This window comes from Talpa occidentalis, unplaced genomic scaffold, assembly GCF_014898055.3.
Source record: "Talpa occidentalis isolate TD23 unplaced genomic scaffold, MPIMG_talOcc4v2.1 talOcc4.5, whole genome shotgun sequence".
Taxonomy (NCBI): Eukaryota; Metazoa; Chordata; class Mammalia; order Eulipotyphla; family Talpidae; genus Talpa; species Talpa occidentalis.
Window position 1 is genome coordinate 110,432,360 of NW_023604861.1, and position 15,856 is coordinate 110,448,215.

The 15,856-nt window shown below is 36.4% G+C and overlaps 1 protein-coding gene and 1 pseudogene across 2 annotated transcripts in view; both read left to right on the forward strand.

The window, feature by feature from the left end:
- Window positions 1–15,856, forward strand: part of FBXO11 (F-box protein 11) — a 91,508-nt gene that overhangs the window by 74,229 nt on the left and 1,423 nt on the right. For both annotated transcript variants that reach the window (XM_037528091.1, XM_037528092.2), the window contains exons 12-22: window positions 4,726–4,943; window positions 6,730–6,815; window positions 7,708–7,802; window positions 8,881–9,003; window positions 9,085–9,170; window positions 10,031–10,107; window positions 10,203–10,346; window positions 13,958–14,068; window positions 14,641–14,748; window positions 15,061–15,169; window positions 15,749–15,847. In XM_037528091.1, the coding sequence (XP_037383988.1) occupies window positions 4,726–4,943; window positions 6,730–6,815; window positions 7,708–7,802; window positions 8,881–9,003; window positions 9,085–9,170; window positions 10,031–10,107; window positions 10,203–10,346; window positions 13,958–14,068; window positions 14,641–14,748; window positions 15,061–15,169; window positions 15,749–15,847 (1,256 nt within the window). The remainder of the gene's footprint in view (window positions 1–4,725; window positions 4,944–6,729; window positions 6,816–7,707; window positions 7,803–8,880; window positions 9,004–9,084; window positions 9,171–10,030; window positions 10,108–10,202; window positions 10,347–13,957; window positions 14,069–14,640; window positions 14,749–15,060; window positions 15,170–15,748; window positions 15,848–15,856) is intronic.
- On the forward strand, window positions 10,830–13,829 carry LOC129144645 (60S ribosomal protein L17-like; annotated as a pseudogene).

Below are 15,856 nucleotides of genomic sequence, written 5' to 3' on the forward strand. Positions count from 1 at the left end.
GCAAAGTGTGGGTAGTTACACTTTATGATTCAACTCTGAATAGCAAACTAATCTAGCCAGAATTGTGATATAATTACATAGGAGTGATGCAGTGTCTGAATGTGTATAATGGATGATAGAGACAAAAATTCTCATCTTCCATGAAAGAAAGTCAATACATAATACCTAAAACTAAAATCTTGATATAATAGCAGTGTAAGTCTTAAAATAGAAGTAGATCAAAAGAATCAGCTAAAATAATTAAAAGTAGCAGCTTCTGGATAATGGAAAATGAAGATAGAAGACTGCTGTTTACTTTAAAACTTTTATTTAAAGATTATTTATGCATACAAGAGCTGGGGTACAGGCCAGAGATCTGGGGGCAGGGAGTGAGAGGAGTCACCAAAGACAGAGTGGGAGCAGAACAGGCAGATCTACTGAAATACACTGCTGAGGGGAGCAGAGGGTGAGACAGGAGAGGTCTGCTGCACCATGTGGGTCACCTCCTTGGCTTGGGATCAAACTCGTGCTGCTGTGACTGCGGATAGCTACATTGCGCTATGTCTTAACCCTTTGTACCACTAGGGAGGCCCTGCTGTATACTTTAGTAGACCTGTTGATCTAGTCAACTCTCAACTGCGAAATCAAAATGTAAAGAAAGGGCCTCCCTGGTGGCGCAAGGGGTTAAACACCTCACTGTGAAGCAATCCTGCAGCCTCTGCAGGACGAGTTCAATTCCCGGCCGACCAGGGAGCTACCCACATGGCTAGGCAGACCTCTCCAGACTCGCCCACTGCTCCTCTCAACACTGTACTTCAGTCAGTCTGCCTGTTCTGTTCCCCCACTCTGTCTCTGGTGAATCACCCCCCGCATCTCTGGCCTGTACCCCAGTACCCCAGTTCTTGTATGCATAAATAAATCTTTTAAAAAAAATGTAAAGAGAGTTGAGAAAGAACATTCGGGGCCTCCCTGGTGGTACAAGGGGTTGAGTTTCAGCACTATGAGGCAGTCCACAGCTACTGCAGCAGGAGTTTGATCCCCAGCCGGGGAGCTGACCCACATGGCAAGGCAGACCTCTTCTGTTTCGCCCGCTGCTCCCCTTTAGTATATTTCAGTAGATCTGCCTATTCTGCTCCCTGCTCTGTCTCTGGTAAGTCCTCTCACCCTCCCATACTTCTGGCCTACACCCCAACTCCTGTATGCATAAATAAATCAATCTTTTTTAAAAAGGAGGGGGGGAGGGTGGGAGGGAGGGAGGACATTTGAGTAACATTTAGTCAAAATATAGCAAAGAATACTTGCAATACCTTATTTAACTAGTGTATCCCAGATATAACAGTGATCTGTTATTGAAATCTTTTTGGAAGCCCAATAAATAGCACACCTTTCACTGCCACATTCTAAAGAGATTAAGAAATAACACTATGACATAGCATTCAGGGTGGAGGGGCACAAACATTTATTACTCTTAAAGATGTAAGTTGGAAAATAGAGCTCAAAATAAGAATGAAATGGGTCTGTTTAACTGTACCCTAGCATTAAATAGGCTTACCCACTTAGTTACAGACAGTGTTTGTGGAATAGTTAGCAGACAGCTTTTTTTTTTTTTTTTTTTTAAATTTTCTTACACTGTTGTTCATTTTTGTACAATATTTGATTTCTCCCCTCGGGTGTAGTCCCCATAAATCTCCCACCACCACATCACCTGTGAATGTCACCATAGTCCCTTGTGCTCTTCCGTACTGTTTTGACCCCTCTCCCTCCTCCTCATCCTCTGCTGTATGCTTCAGATCTATAGTTTGCCTGCAAGTTTTGTCTTTTTTTTTTTTTTTTTTGACCCTTTAGTCAGTTTCCCTGTATTGCTCCTATGTTCCTTCTCCTGTATTCCTCCCTATATTCCTCCTATATAACCATTGTTATTTTTCTTTTTCTAATTTATTTCACTGAGCATAATTCTCTCTACTCCATCCATGTTGCAGATGGCATGAGTTTATCATTTTTGATTGCTGGTGTGGTATATATTCATTGTGTATATGTACCACATCTTAATCCATTCATCTGTTTTTGGACGTTTAGGTTGTTTCCATATCTTAGCTATTGTAAATAGGGCTGCAATAAACATAGAGTGCAGGTGTTCGTTTGAATTAATGTTTTTGTGTCCTTTGAGTAGATTCCTAGGAGTGAATTGCTGGATCATATGGAAGCTCCATTCACGCAGCTTTCCATACTGGTTGGACCAGTTTGACTCCCACCAGCAGTGTAGGAGAGTTCCTTTTTCTCCACATCCTTGCCAACATTTGTTGTTTGCTGCTTTTTTAATATATGCCGTTCTCATTGGTGTAAGATGGTATCTCACTGTGGTTTTGATTTGCATTTTCCTGATCACAAGAGATGTTGAACATTTTTTCATATGCCTGTTGGCCATTTGCATTTCTTCCTTTGGAGAAGTGTCTTTTTAACTCCTGCCCATTTTTTGACTGGATTGTTTACTTTGTTTTTGTTGAGTCTTGTCAACTCTTTGTAGATCTTTGTCATCAGTCCCTTATCAGTTGGTATGGAGTGCAAAAATTTTCTCCCATCAGTAAGGTATCTCTTTGTTTCGGTTAATGTCTCTTTTGCTGTACAGAATCTCTTTAATTTGACATAGTCCGAGCTGTTCATCTTTTCCTTCACTATCTCTGCTTTAGGTGATGTGTCTGTAAAGATGTTACTGAGGTGTATGTCATGTAATGTTTTGCCTATATTTTCTTCTATATTTTTATGGTTTCAGGTCTTATGTCTAATTCTTTAATCCATTTTGAGTTGTTTTTTGTGCATGGTGTGAGGTGTAGTGGTCTAGGTTCATTTTTTGGCATTTAGCAGTCCAGTTTGCCCAGCACCATTTATTGAACAAACTGTCCTTGTCCCATTGCATATTCTTTGCTCCTTTGTCAAAGATTAGTTGTCCATATATGTTTCCTACCCAGTTTTTGACTGGATGGTTTGCTTTTTTTGTTGAGCTGTTTAAGCTCTTTGAAGATCTTTGGTATCAGTCCCATATCATTTGTATAGAGTGCAAATATTCTCTCTCAAAATGTGTGTTGTCTCTTCATTTTGGTTATTGTCTCTTTTGCTTTGTAGAATCTTGTTAGTTTGTTGTAGTCCTAGCTGTTTATTTTTTCCTCATTTTCTTTGCTTCTGGTGATGAGTCCTCGAATGTTTCTGAGATGTATGTCATAGAATGTTGTGCTTATGCTAAGAAAAGCTTTTTTTCTATTTAAAGATGCTATGTATGCTTTATCTAATCCACCAATTTAAAAAAACAAAACAAAACAGAAAAAGGGTAGTTATAGTTTGTGTACTTTCTTGTGTGAAGATGAAATCTTAGCTATCCAGTTTCTTAAAAAAATAAGTGTCTAGGCCTCCCGGGTGGCGCAGCGGTTGAGCGCTGGGTTGCAAAGCCGCCCGCAGCCTCTGCAGCGCCGGTTCGATCCCCGGCTGCTCCCCAGCCACCGGAGGAGGGTCCCACATGGCGCACAGACCTCTCCTGCTGCCCGCTGCTCCCCTCAGCAGTGTACTTCGGTCCTTCTGCCTGCTCTGCTCCCCGCTCTGGCTCTGGTGAATTCTCTCACCCTCCCGCGCTTCTGACTGTACCCAGTGCATGTATAAATGAATAAATGAATGAATAAATAAATAAATCTATAAAAAAAAAAAATAAGTGTCTAGAGTAGGAAAGTACTCAGAATTTATCCTGTATTAAGTTTGGCAAAACATTCATCAGATCCTACTTTGGTGTTTACTGTATGTAAAATACTACATAGATGCTCCAGAAGTTAGTGTATTCCTTTCTCTTCAGGATTTGTAATCAGAGAAAATGAATATGACAAAGAAAACAACAAGGCAATATATGAAAGTAAAAATTTAGTGCTAAAGGAAATTTAAAGAAAAGAAGAGAGAGCACATTCAGTTTTTGAAGGGAGATAGGAACTGAAATGGCTTTTAGAAGTTACATCTTATAAATATCTTTTTTTTCCTTTTGCTGTTCAGTCTTGATTAAATCTTAGAACTTAGGAAGTGTTACATAACCTTTATAAAAAAAGTAAAATATGTTCATTATAGAAAATTTTAAGAAATTCAGAGACCTAATAAAGGACACAAAAACCATTCATAATACCCACTACTCATAATCACAGCCTTGTATTTTTTGTTTCATCGTTCAGGTTGTTTTTCATTAAATGAAATTGAGTACTTAGCATATAATCTTGAAGTATATACTCTTCATGTAACATGGTAGAATTAGCATAAGTCTTCAAAAACATTTTTATTACCTATTCTTGGACTAAGATTGAACATTATTTTGTGTGTATCTCTTTGTAGTTTCTGATTATGTCCTTAGGTCAACTTTTTTAGAAGTTGATTTTTTGGATCTTCTTTAAGGCAAGGGTTTATTTTCTTAGTACTTATAAATCTTTTTTGTTGAAGGTATGTATATACTTACTAAGTAATGGTATTAATTTGTATTTATTGAATAAGTCTTACCCAACTTGGAATGTACTGATATTAACTAGAGAATGTATGTTCTTTAATTAAAACATTTAAATCTGTTTCTTTCCATGTTTATCATTTGAAATTTAAGATGTCTGTCTCATTCTTACTTTTGAAATATTTCTGATGCTTGATTTTGAGGTATGCAATAGAACGTCTTTTAATGTCATTTATTTTTGGACAGTAGTGTTATCTACAGGTTTAATTTTCTGTATTTTTCAGGGTTACTTTGAAAGTTGCAACATACACAGAAACAGGATAGCAGGTTTTGAAGTAAAAGCTTATGCTAATCCCACAGTGGTTCGATGTGAAATTCATCATGGGCAAACTGGAGGAATATATGTCCATGAGAAAGGAAGAGGGCAGTTCATTGAGAATAAAATCTATGCAAACAACTTTGCAGGTGTATGGATTACCTCAAATAGTGACCCAACAATAAGGTATTTATATGTATTTATGGATGGGAATTATTTTTTCTCTTTGTTTTGTATTATAATAAAAGTCAAGTTGCTTAACTTTTACTCTTTTTTATATACTTTTTTTTTTTTTAAATGTCTGTATTTATTTTGTGTAGAAGAACTGTGATGTAGGCCAGAGCTGCGGGGGATTACAGGATTCACCAGAGACAGAGTAGGGAACAGAACAGGCAGATCTACTGAAATATACTGCTAAGGGGAGCAGTGAAGACAGGAGAAGTCTGCTATGCAATATGTGGGTTAGCAACCTGGCCAGGATTGAACCGGTGCCCTAGCAGTGATAGCACTAAGATTTAACCCTAGGCCACCAGGGACACCCTTAACCTTTACTCTTGATGTTTTTCCTAGACATAGGACTATTGACAGTGTTTTGTTTTTCTATAAACAGCTCAAGCTTAATGTATCTAAGCATGCAATAATATTATGTTGCCTAATAAAATAATTTTAACAAGAATTATGGTTTTTTTTTAGCTGAAGATGCAAAAATATACTTGTTTTTGTTTATCCCATGATAAAACACTTTTATTTTGGGGTCTTTTTTAAAATGCCTTAACATTGCATCAGAGGTGTGCATTATTATAAATCAATATGAAATAGAATTTCCTAGTAAACGTTTATGCATCTAAGTGAACATAGCTATGGTATTTATTTTAGGTTGTCCCATTTTTTGTTAATGGTTCTAAGCCTGGCATAAATTATCATGTGAACAAATTACAAATGGTTTATTGTTTTAAATTCTTCAAAAAACTGCATTATAACTGAGTAAATAGGGCTGTAATCTTCCCTTAACCTGAAAGACATTTTGTTTTTTGTTGTTTTTTTCTGAGAGGAAGCAGATAGAATAATTCAGGAAATTAATTATCTCAGAGTTCTTAGAGAGAGACCAAGAATAACAAGTCAGAAATTCTGACTGTTGGTTTTCTTAAATGGTTTCGACTACTCCCTCTGGCTACAGCAAGGAATCAAATAGATCCTGTCTTACAAGCTCTTGTATAAGGGGCCTTCCTGGTGGCACAGGGGTTAAAGACACAGCACTATCAAGCTATCTAGCCACTACAACATGAGTTCTATCCCCAACCAGGGAGCTAACCCACATGGCGCAACAGACCTCTCCTGTCTCGCCTGCTGCTCCCCTCAGCAGTGTATTTCAGTAGGTCTGCCTGTTCTGCTCCCCACTCTGTCTCTGGTGAATCCTCTTATCCCTCCACACCTCCCCCATCACTCCACACCTCTAGCCTACATCCCAGTTCTTTTGTGCATAAATAAATAAAAATAATTTTTTTAATAAGATATTGGTTAAAATCACAGAATAGAGCTGTTATAATTTAATCAAAGACTGGATTATTTTTAATATCAAGTTTAATTTTCCTGACCTTATGAATGAATAGACTATGGAATTTTCATCTTGTTATACAGCAAATGTTCCTAGGTCAGCTTAAAAAAATCCTTTTAAATATGTTATTTTGAAGGGAATTTTTAAGAATGCTATTTTGTCTCTAACACTTGATGCCTTTTCCAAAGCTTCAGATCTTAGAAATAACTGGAAAGGAATTTAGAAATTATCTAGTCTCAGTCCCTCATTTTATGAATTAGAAAACTGAGACCCAAAGAAATATTAGGAAACCAAGGCCCAAATAAATTAAGTAATTTTTCAAGGTCATATGACCATGAACGCCCTTATAATAAAACAAATAGTAAGCTTTGCTGCATAGATGGTTATTTTTTTTTTCACTATTTCATATAATTATAGGGGAAATTCTATATTTAATGGAAATCAAGGGGGAGTTTACATCTTTGGTGATGGACGAGGCCTTATTGAAGGAAATGATATTTATGGTAAGCATGCTGTTTTCTATAAAATTTTAGAGCTTGACCTGTCTTCTTGACATTAGCAAAATGGACTAATTTGAAGCCATCCTAGTAGGAGAACTGATTCAATTTCTTAAGTTCCCAATAAAGATTATTCTGTGATACTTACTCACTTAACATTTATTGAGTATCTACTGTATACCAGGCACTGTGCCTGATACCAGGGCTAAAAATATAAATAAGACCTAGTCTCCATGAGTATCTGTAGTTTTCTTAGATTCACTTCGTTGTTTAACAATTAGTACATTATTTCTATGGTAGTTTAATATACTTTGGTACTATCTAGAAAGGGAAAATATTTCTAATTAAAACTTTTGAGGTATGAATCCAGCAAATGATTATTAGATATCTGTGTTCCAAACACTTACATATTACTAACACTTATCTAAATAAACTTACTGCAAGGTACTGCTCTGAGCATCTTACCTGAATTGAGTCATAATATTTGCATCAACCCTATGAAATAGACACTGTTAAGTATCCCCTCTTATTGATTAGGAAACAAAGGTACGAAGAGGTTAAATAAATGATTCAAAGTCACATAGGAACTTTTGAGATTTAAAACTTGGCAGCCTGGCTACAGTCTCTTCTCTACCCTTAAGAGATTGCTTTCACTGCCTATAACCCTTCTGCATCATTTTATTTATTTTTTTTTCTGCATCATTTTACATTCCTGATTCTCCTAGTTTTGTCTTTCAATGCTGAGGGACCATAAGTATCTTTCTGAATATTACATATTTCAAGAACTGTGCTTTTACTAAAATTTTAGTAAAAATTTTAGGTATTATATAATGTAAATTTTTTAGCTGTGTTCCATTATGCTCCAGATGTTGACACTGTAACTTTTATTTTTAAATAGGCAATGCATTAGCAGGAATTCAGATTAGGACAAACAGTTGTCCAATTGTTCGACATAACAAAATTCATGATGGCCAGCATGGTGGGATTTATGTGGTAAGTTAATGAATATTGTTCAAGAATCTCATTCATCAAAATCAGGGGAGAAAGAGGGAGAAGGCAGAATTATGTTTAGCTTTAGGTAGGCCATATTCAACTTTTAGAGTATGAATTTGTGATTCTCTTTAATATTTGAACAATAACCAAAAATCTTGTTTTCCCTGCCAAGAATAGAAATGACTTTTAATTTTAAGTTGTTATCGCTTCTCAGCCTTTTGGCTAAGATCAAATGTAATTTTAAAGTGTTATGTAGTGTTCTGTAAAATTTAATCAGCAGCTGACTGGATTTAGGCATAGAAGACATATCTTTTTCTTAAAATCTTTATGATTATCAATATGGACTAAACTCACAATTGATTTGGTAGTCTCCATTATATTTGTTACACTGGAATTTTGCCAATGTGAGTGCTATATGATCCTCTGAAATTTTCTCAAGTATTAAGTAAAATCATAATATCACTGAATAATAATACTAGGCGAATATTTTTATGTTCTGAAAAGGCCGGTTTTTCATTTGCATTTGTGTTGAAACAAAATTGAGCATCTTGTACAATTTTAAAATCTGAATCTGTTGTAATGTAGGAAATTTCATCCTTGTGTAATTCCAGGTGTAACTTTTAATTTTTATTTACAATTCTAGAAATGTCCATGTCTTAAATTTTCTGCTAAAAATAAAAATTTTAATAACTTGAGACCTTATTTTTTTGGAGTGATTTTACCAGTAACAAGTTTGAAGTAACTATTAAATGAGGAATCTTCAGTTTGTTACATATTTTAGAATGAGTAAGTTCTTTTGTAACAGAAAATTGAATGCTACTACTCTTATTGCAGTAGATTTTAAAGTAACAAAACCACATCAGGGACAGTATAAAATGTTTGAGACTTTAACTAAACTTGGGTAGAAAAAATAAGTAGAAACTACCAAAAAAGAATGTTATCATTTCCTTCTTACCCACATTTAAAAAAAAAATTGAGATTTTATTTTGGTCATAACTGTCTTTAAAGGAAGGAGCATATCATAAACTGCTTGCTCTTATATAAGATATATGTTGTAATCAATGTAACTTTCATTTAGCATGAGAAAGGCCAAGGAGTAATAGAAGAGAATGAAGTTTATAGTAATACTCTGGCTGGGGTCTGGGTGACAACTGGCAGCACTCCAGTCCTGAGAAGAAACAGGATACACAGTGGCAAGCAGGTAAGCTCATCATGGGATTTTAGTGAAATATATGTTGTTTTGTAAATACTTTTTTGCCACTTGAAAATTTTTTTTTTTTAGGTTGGTGTTTATTTTTATGACAATGGACATGGAGTGCTAGAGGATAATGATATCTATAATCATATGTATTCTGGGGTTCAGATAAGGTAAATATTTCCACATTTGGCTTTATTTTGAGAGGAAGTAGGGAGTACATAGGATATGTAGAGAAATGTCCTTGTTATTTAATACTCAGCCTTTATTAGAGAGAGAGAGAGAGAGCAAGAACGTGTGTGTGTGTGTGTGTATGTGTGTTTGTTTTCATAGTCTGTCAGACTCATGGCTTGTATTGTCAGAAGACAACTTTTTTGGAACCAGCTAAGGACAGCAACCAATAGCACAGATGCCATAAAAGGTCTTTTCCAGTGTTCTGTCAATCCACTATGATAATCATGAGTTGCCAGGATATTCTGTCATACTTGGAAAGTAGAAGACTGTATAAAAATACTTGTGAGCTGTACCTGGCATGTTGGAGGCACCCTTGTGCCTCTCATAAGTAAATGGGAGCTTCTGTTTTTATGATACTTCTGTGAAGTTTTTATACCTCTTTTCCCTATATTTTGATAGATTTTGGAACTGTAGTAATCTGAATCATAATACACTTCACCCTTCACTTTACATATGAGACTTGTTTATAATAAGATATTTAATCTAACCCCTCGTTTACAAATTAGTAGAATCTGTAGTAATAATCTGTAGCTAAATGTGTTCTGTGGAAGATAGAATGAAACAAATTAAACCAGTTTCTTTACTGACAGACTTCTCAGAGCATCTTAAAGGACTCCATTATATAATTAATTCTTACTATGATTAATGTGGATTTTTCCAGTTACCTTATCTAACATGGAGTACCCCATGTTAGATAAGGTAACTGGAATAATGGGAACTGGAAATATGGGAATAGAAGCAATTCAAATGGCATTATTTCTCTTAATTCAAATGGCATTATTTCTCTTTCTATCCTTAGGACTGGAAGCAACCCCAAAATTAGACGCAACAAAATCTGGGGAGGACAGAATGGTGGAATTCTAGTTTATAATTCTGGTATGTTTATAATCTTTAAGTCTTTTCACAGTGCTAGAAATCTTCAGAAATACACTTTCTATATATTAACACAACCTAAACTTTTGCATTTATAGGTCTAGGCTGTATAGAAGACAATGAAATATTTGACAATGCAATGGCTGGAGTGTGGATTAAGACAGATAGTAATCCTACACTAAGAAGAAATAAAATCCATGATGGAAGAGATGGTGGCATCTGTATATTTAATGGGGGTCGAGGTATTGTTAATTTTGCATTAGTAAAAAACCCAGTTTTCCATTATTCTTCCATATCTTTAATGAACAATGACATTGCCAATCAATATGTTATTTATAAATGAGTGAATTTCAATGTTTTTCCTTTTTGAGTCTTGACATGGTTTAAGGAAATTTTTTTTTTAAGATTTATTTATGCAGGGCCTCCCGGTGGCACAGCCATTGAGCGCTGGGTTGCGAAGCTGCCCGCAGCCTCTGCAGCGCCAGTTCGATTCCCAGCTGCTCCCCGGCCACCGGAGGAGGGTCCCACATGGTGCGCAGAACTCTCCTGCCGCCCGCTGCTCCCCTCAGCAGTGTACTTCGGTCCTTCTGCCTGCTCTGCTCCCTGCTTTGGCTCTGGTGAATTCTCTCACCCTCCCGCACTTCTGACTGTGCCCAGTGCTTGTATAAATAAATAAATAAATCTTTAAAAAAAAAAAGATTTATTTATGCATACAAGAACTGGGGTACACGCCAGAGGTATGGGGGGTGAGGGGACTCACCAGAAACGTGGGGAACAGAAGAGGCAGATTGACTGAAATACACTGCTGAGGGGAGCGGTGGACAAGTCAGGAGAGGTCTGCTGTGCCATGTGGGTAGCTCCTTGGCTGGGCATCGAACTTGTGCTGCAGTGGCTACAGACAGCTTCTTAGGTTGCATCTTAACCCCTTGTGCCACCAGGGAGACCCTAACAAGATTTAATGAACAAAATTTATTACTACAACCAAGCAATTATTCCATTATTGATAAAAACTCTCAATGAAGTTATTTTAATCCAGAAAGTCAGTAAAATGACATATCTCTGATAGGAGTCTAGAAGATGTAATTAGGGTTCTTCCCATAAGCAGCCTTAGTGATCTCTGAAAATGGTTTGCTACTCACTTGACCCAGAAAACCCTACAAAGTCATGCAAATCAAGAGGTTCGAATCTCCGTGTTCATTTTAAGAACACTCGTGAAACTGTCCAGACCATCAAGGGTATGCATATCCGAAAAGCCACCAGGTATCTGAAGGATGTCACTCTACAGAAGCAGTGCATGCCATGCTGTGGTTACAATGGTGGCGGTGGTAGGTGTGCCCAGGCCAAACAGTGGGGTTGGACGCAGGGTTGGTGGCCCAAAAAGTGCTGCATTTTTACTGCACATGCTTAAAATTGCAGAGAGTAATGCCAAATTTTAGGGTTTAGATGTGGATTCTCTGGTCATTGAGCACATGCAGGCAAACAAAGCCCCTAAGATGCATTGCAGAACTTAGAGAGCTCATGGTCTCATTAGCCCATACATGAGTTCCCCCTGCCACATTGAGATGATCCTCACTGAAAAAGAGCAGGTTGTTCCTAAACCAGAAGAGGAAGTGGCATAGAAGAAAAAGATATCCCAGAAGAAACTGAAGAAACAAAAACTTATGGTGAGGGAGTAAGTTCAACTTAAAATAAAAGGAAACAAAAGTTAAAAAAAAAAAAAAAAGATGTAATTAGGAAAAACAATACAGAATAGCTGGTTTTATTCGTTAGGTGTTGAGAAAAGTTTTATGGAGTAAAATCACTCTTGAGCTATGCCTTGAAAATTGAATGTTCTCTGGTTATTTGGAGGTAGTAGAGGAGCTGGCCATTCCAGGTGTAGAAAGCATAGTTATTTCACTTTTTTTTCTGTACATACTAATGAATACCTCTATACCAACCATATGATACAGATGCTAAAGACAGTGGTAAATAAAACAGGACTATTATATCTAAAAAGTTATTAGTCTAATGCAGTGGCACATTGTTAACAAAAATCTAAAGGAACCAGTGATTTAATGTAAGGCAGGAGTTACTAAAAATTGAGGCGAGAGCGCAGTGTTGGGGGACCTGAATAATGAGACTTTGGATTACATTTTAACAATAGCACTTGAAAAAGTTGTAGTGAACATATGCAGGATTAGAAGCAGGAACTTGAGTAGTCTTTTCCATAGAAAAGATATTAAAAGATCAATACTGTAAAATACCACAGACAGGTCAGATGTCTAAAGAAATAAAGTCATGTTCCACATCCTCAGGAGTAGAGAAACAGCAGTACCCAACTAATTGGATTTTATAGGAGTAGTATTAGCTAACAATTATTCAGTGCTATGTACTAGTACATGTGTTAGTTAACTCATTGAGTCCTCATAGTAGCCTTAAATGGTATATACTGTTATGCCTGTTTTTTAGATAAGGCAACTGAAACAAAGAAAAATTATTTGGGGCCTCCCTGGTGGCACAGGGGTTTAAGTCTCTGGGCTGTCAAGCTATTGCCTGTTACTGCAGCATGAGTTCAATCCCCAGCCAAGCAGCTAACCCACAGGCGCAGCAGACCTCTCCTGACTCACCCACTGCTCCCCTCAGCAGTCTATTTCAGTAGATCCACCTGTTTTGCTCCCCACTCTGTCTCTGGTGTATCCTCTCACTTCCTGCACCTTTGGCCTACACCCCAGTTCTTGTATGCATAAATAAATATTTTTTTAAAAAGTATTTGCCCACACAAAATTTATTAGTAAGCTGTGGGGTCATTACTTTGAAGGCCTGAACTCTGATTCCTCAGCCCACTTTCAAATCATTTTTGTACTCCCAGAAGAGAAAACTAATCATAAATTTGATGGAGGGAAACTGAAAATCTCCCAGAGGGAGGAACATTAGGAAGAAAGTATAAGACATTCTCAGAAGAGGAAATAATATAAACCAAAAGCATTAGATAAAAAATGGATAGCATATTCACCGAACATTGGTAGTAAGGCCAGACAGAGATGTAGGTTGGGGGAATATTTTGAAAGACTTTAAGTGGCAAATTTATTAAACTTTATTCTAAAGTCTTGTAAGCAGCGCAGAGACACATGATAGAGTTGTGGAAAAATGACTAAAAATAATGTATCAGCAGGAGTGATAAGGGAGTAAAGGAAATTACCAAGAGGGGTCACTGTTGTAATGATGGCCAGAAATAATCAGGGCTTGAACTAAAACACTGAGGGTAAATGTTCAAAAAATATCTCAGAAGAGATTAATTTTATTCAGTGGTATTCAGAAAAAATCAGGTACATCTCCAGGCACTGGGAATACAATGTTGAGTAAACCAAAAACTATGCCTTCTACCATGGAACATCTAATTTATTGGTTAAAATGGTTATCTGCCATCTTTAGCAATTTTTAGTTTAATCCTACCTTAGATGTGAATTACTAATAAACTTCCTTTTTGGCTGAAAAGTTACAGTACAGTTAATAAGAAGCCCTGGTGGTGCAGGCGATGGAGCGCCACACTGTGAAGCTGTCCGCGGCCTCTGCAGCGCCAGTTTGATCCCGGCAGGCCAGCTAGGGTCCCACATGGTGTGGCAGACCTCTCCTGTCTCGCCCGCTGCTCCCCTCAGCAGTTTATTTCAGTCAGTCAGTCTGTTCTGTTCCCTGCTCTGTCTCTGGTGAATCCTCTCACCCTCCCGTGCATCTGACGTGTACCCTGGTTCTTGTATGTATAAATAAATAAATCTTTAAAAAAAAAAAAGCTAAAATAAAACCTAAATACCACCCCAAAGGCTGGTAAATTTTGTAATATGCATTAGCCTTAATCTGTGAAAATACTTTATTACAGGTCTCCTTGAAGAAAATGATATTTTCAGGAATGCTCAGGCAGGTGTTCTCATCAGTACTAATAGTCACCCAGTCTTAAGGAAAAACAGAATATTTGATGGATTTGCTGCAGGTTTGTTTTTTCTTTTATTACCTATAGCTTGTGTGTTTATTTTTTAGTGTATTACCTCTCCTTTGCAAATAAACTAAATGTATGCCAACCATACTGTCCATTAACAGTCATCTAAAACAAATTCTGGATATAATACTGCTGTTGCTATTCAGTAATAATTATAAAACAGTAACTGTGATACAGTAAGTGCAGGTTTATACCATTAGAAATAAATACGTTCAACCCCCTGCCCCCTCACAAACACAGAATTTAAAATGATCTTTGGCATGCATGTATATTTTAACTTTTTAATTTCAAATAGCAATCTAGCTCCTATTCTTTCCAATATGTAAACTTTACCTGCTACCTAAACATATTTCTGAGTACTGTCCTCCTCTACTTTGTACCTCTAGCAAGGATAGTAGATTATTCATAGTGGAAAGTATTAGTCAATAATTCAAACATTTGCCTTTTATTCATTAAATTTTAATGTACTTTTATATAAAAGAACTAGTTTACATTTGCTGTATTTCAGATTTCTTTTGAGAAATTATATGAAGTGATACAACTACTGTTTGTAAATTTTATTTCAGGTATTGAAATTACAAATCACGCAACTGCAACACTAGAAGGCAATCAGATTTTTAACAACCGGTTTGGAGGCTTATTTTTAGCATCTGGTGTTAATGTGACAATGAAAGGTATGTTGGAATCTGTGTTCTGCCTATTGATAAAAACACCATGAAGATAATCAGAAGCCCTTTAGTCATTAAGTTGATTCTTTCCATTGCCTCTGTAAGTTAGCAACAAACTCTGGAACTATTTTGAAAACGAATTTGAATTACTCTAAGAATGGAATGTCTTGCACAAGGAAAACGCATGCCGATTTTACTTCATTGAGTTATTAGCCTTCTAAAGCTCTTAAAAGCTAGCAGTTCTTCTATATTAGAATCCTATAATCTTTAACCTTAAATCTTTGTCCTTTAGAACTTTACTTTTTTCTTTTATTGCAGATAACAAAATAATGAACAATCAAGATGCCATAGAAAAGGCTGTTAGTAGAGGCCAATGTTTATATAAAATATCAAGTTATACCAGCTATCCCATGCATGATTTCTACAGGTATGTTTCAGAATTATCTGTGTCTTAAAAAGAGGGGAAGATAGTGACTATTTCCTAAACTGGCAAATCGTAGTATTTTTATAAAATCTCTTTACTATGTAAAGCAGTCAACTGGCTATTTGGGGGTAGGAGAATTTAACTGATATTGGTCCAGATTGAGTTCTGTAATCTGAGTCCTGTTTGGGATCATAAATATGGGAAAATGTAGTATTTTTTATATCATTGAAAATGTTGAACCAAGCATTTATATTATCTCACTAGGAGTTTCAAAGTAAAATTATGAAATTTTCCATAATACCCCAGTCACTCAGTTGGGTTTGGCTCTCCATTCCCCCCATATTGATCAGTAAAGACATGACAGCTTCATTTTCTTTAATGACAGTTTCAACTACAGTTGTTTTCCTCAGAAGACTCAAGACAGTACACTTACTATAGTGAAAAATCTTTTCACAATCTGGGCTCAAACCAGACTTTAGTTCTCTTTCCTTGTAAGCCAAAGGTCATAGGGTAATATGTACATACAATGCAGTATGTTAACTGGTAAGTTTGAGAAAAATAATGTAAGATTTTGCTTTTTAGATGTCACACTTGTAACACCACAGATCGAAATGCCATATGTGTGAACTGCATTAAGAAGTGCCATCAGGGACATGATGTAGAATTTATTAGACACGATAGGTACGTAAC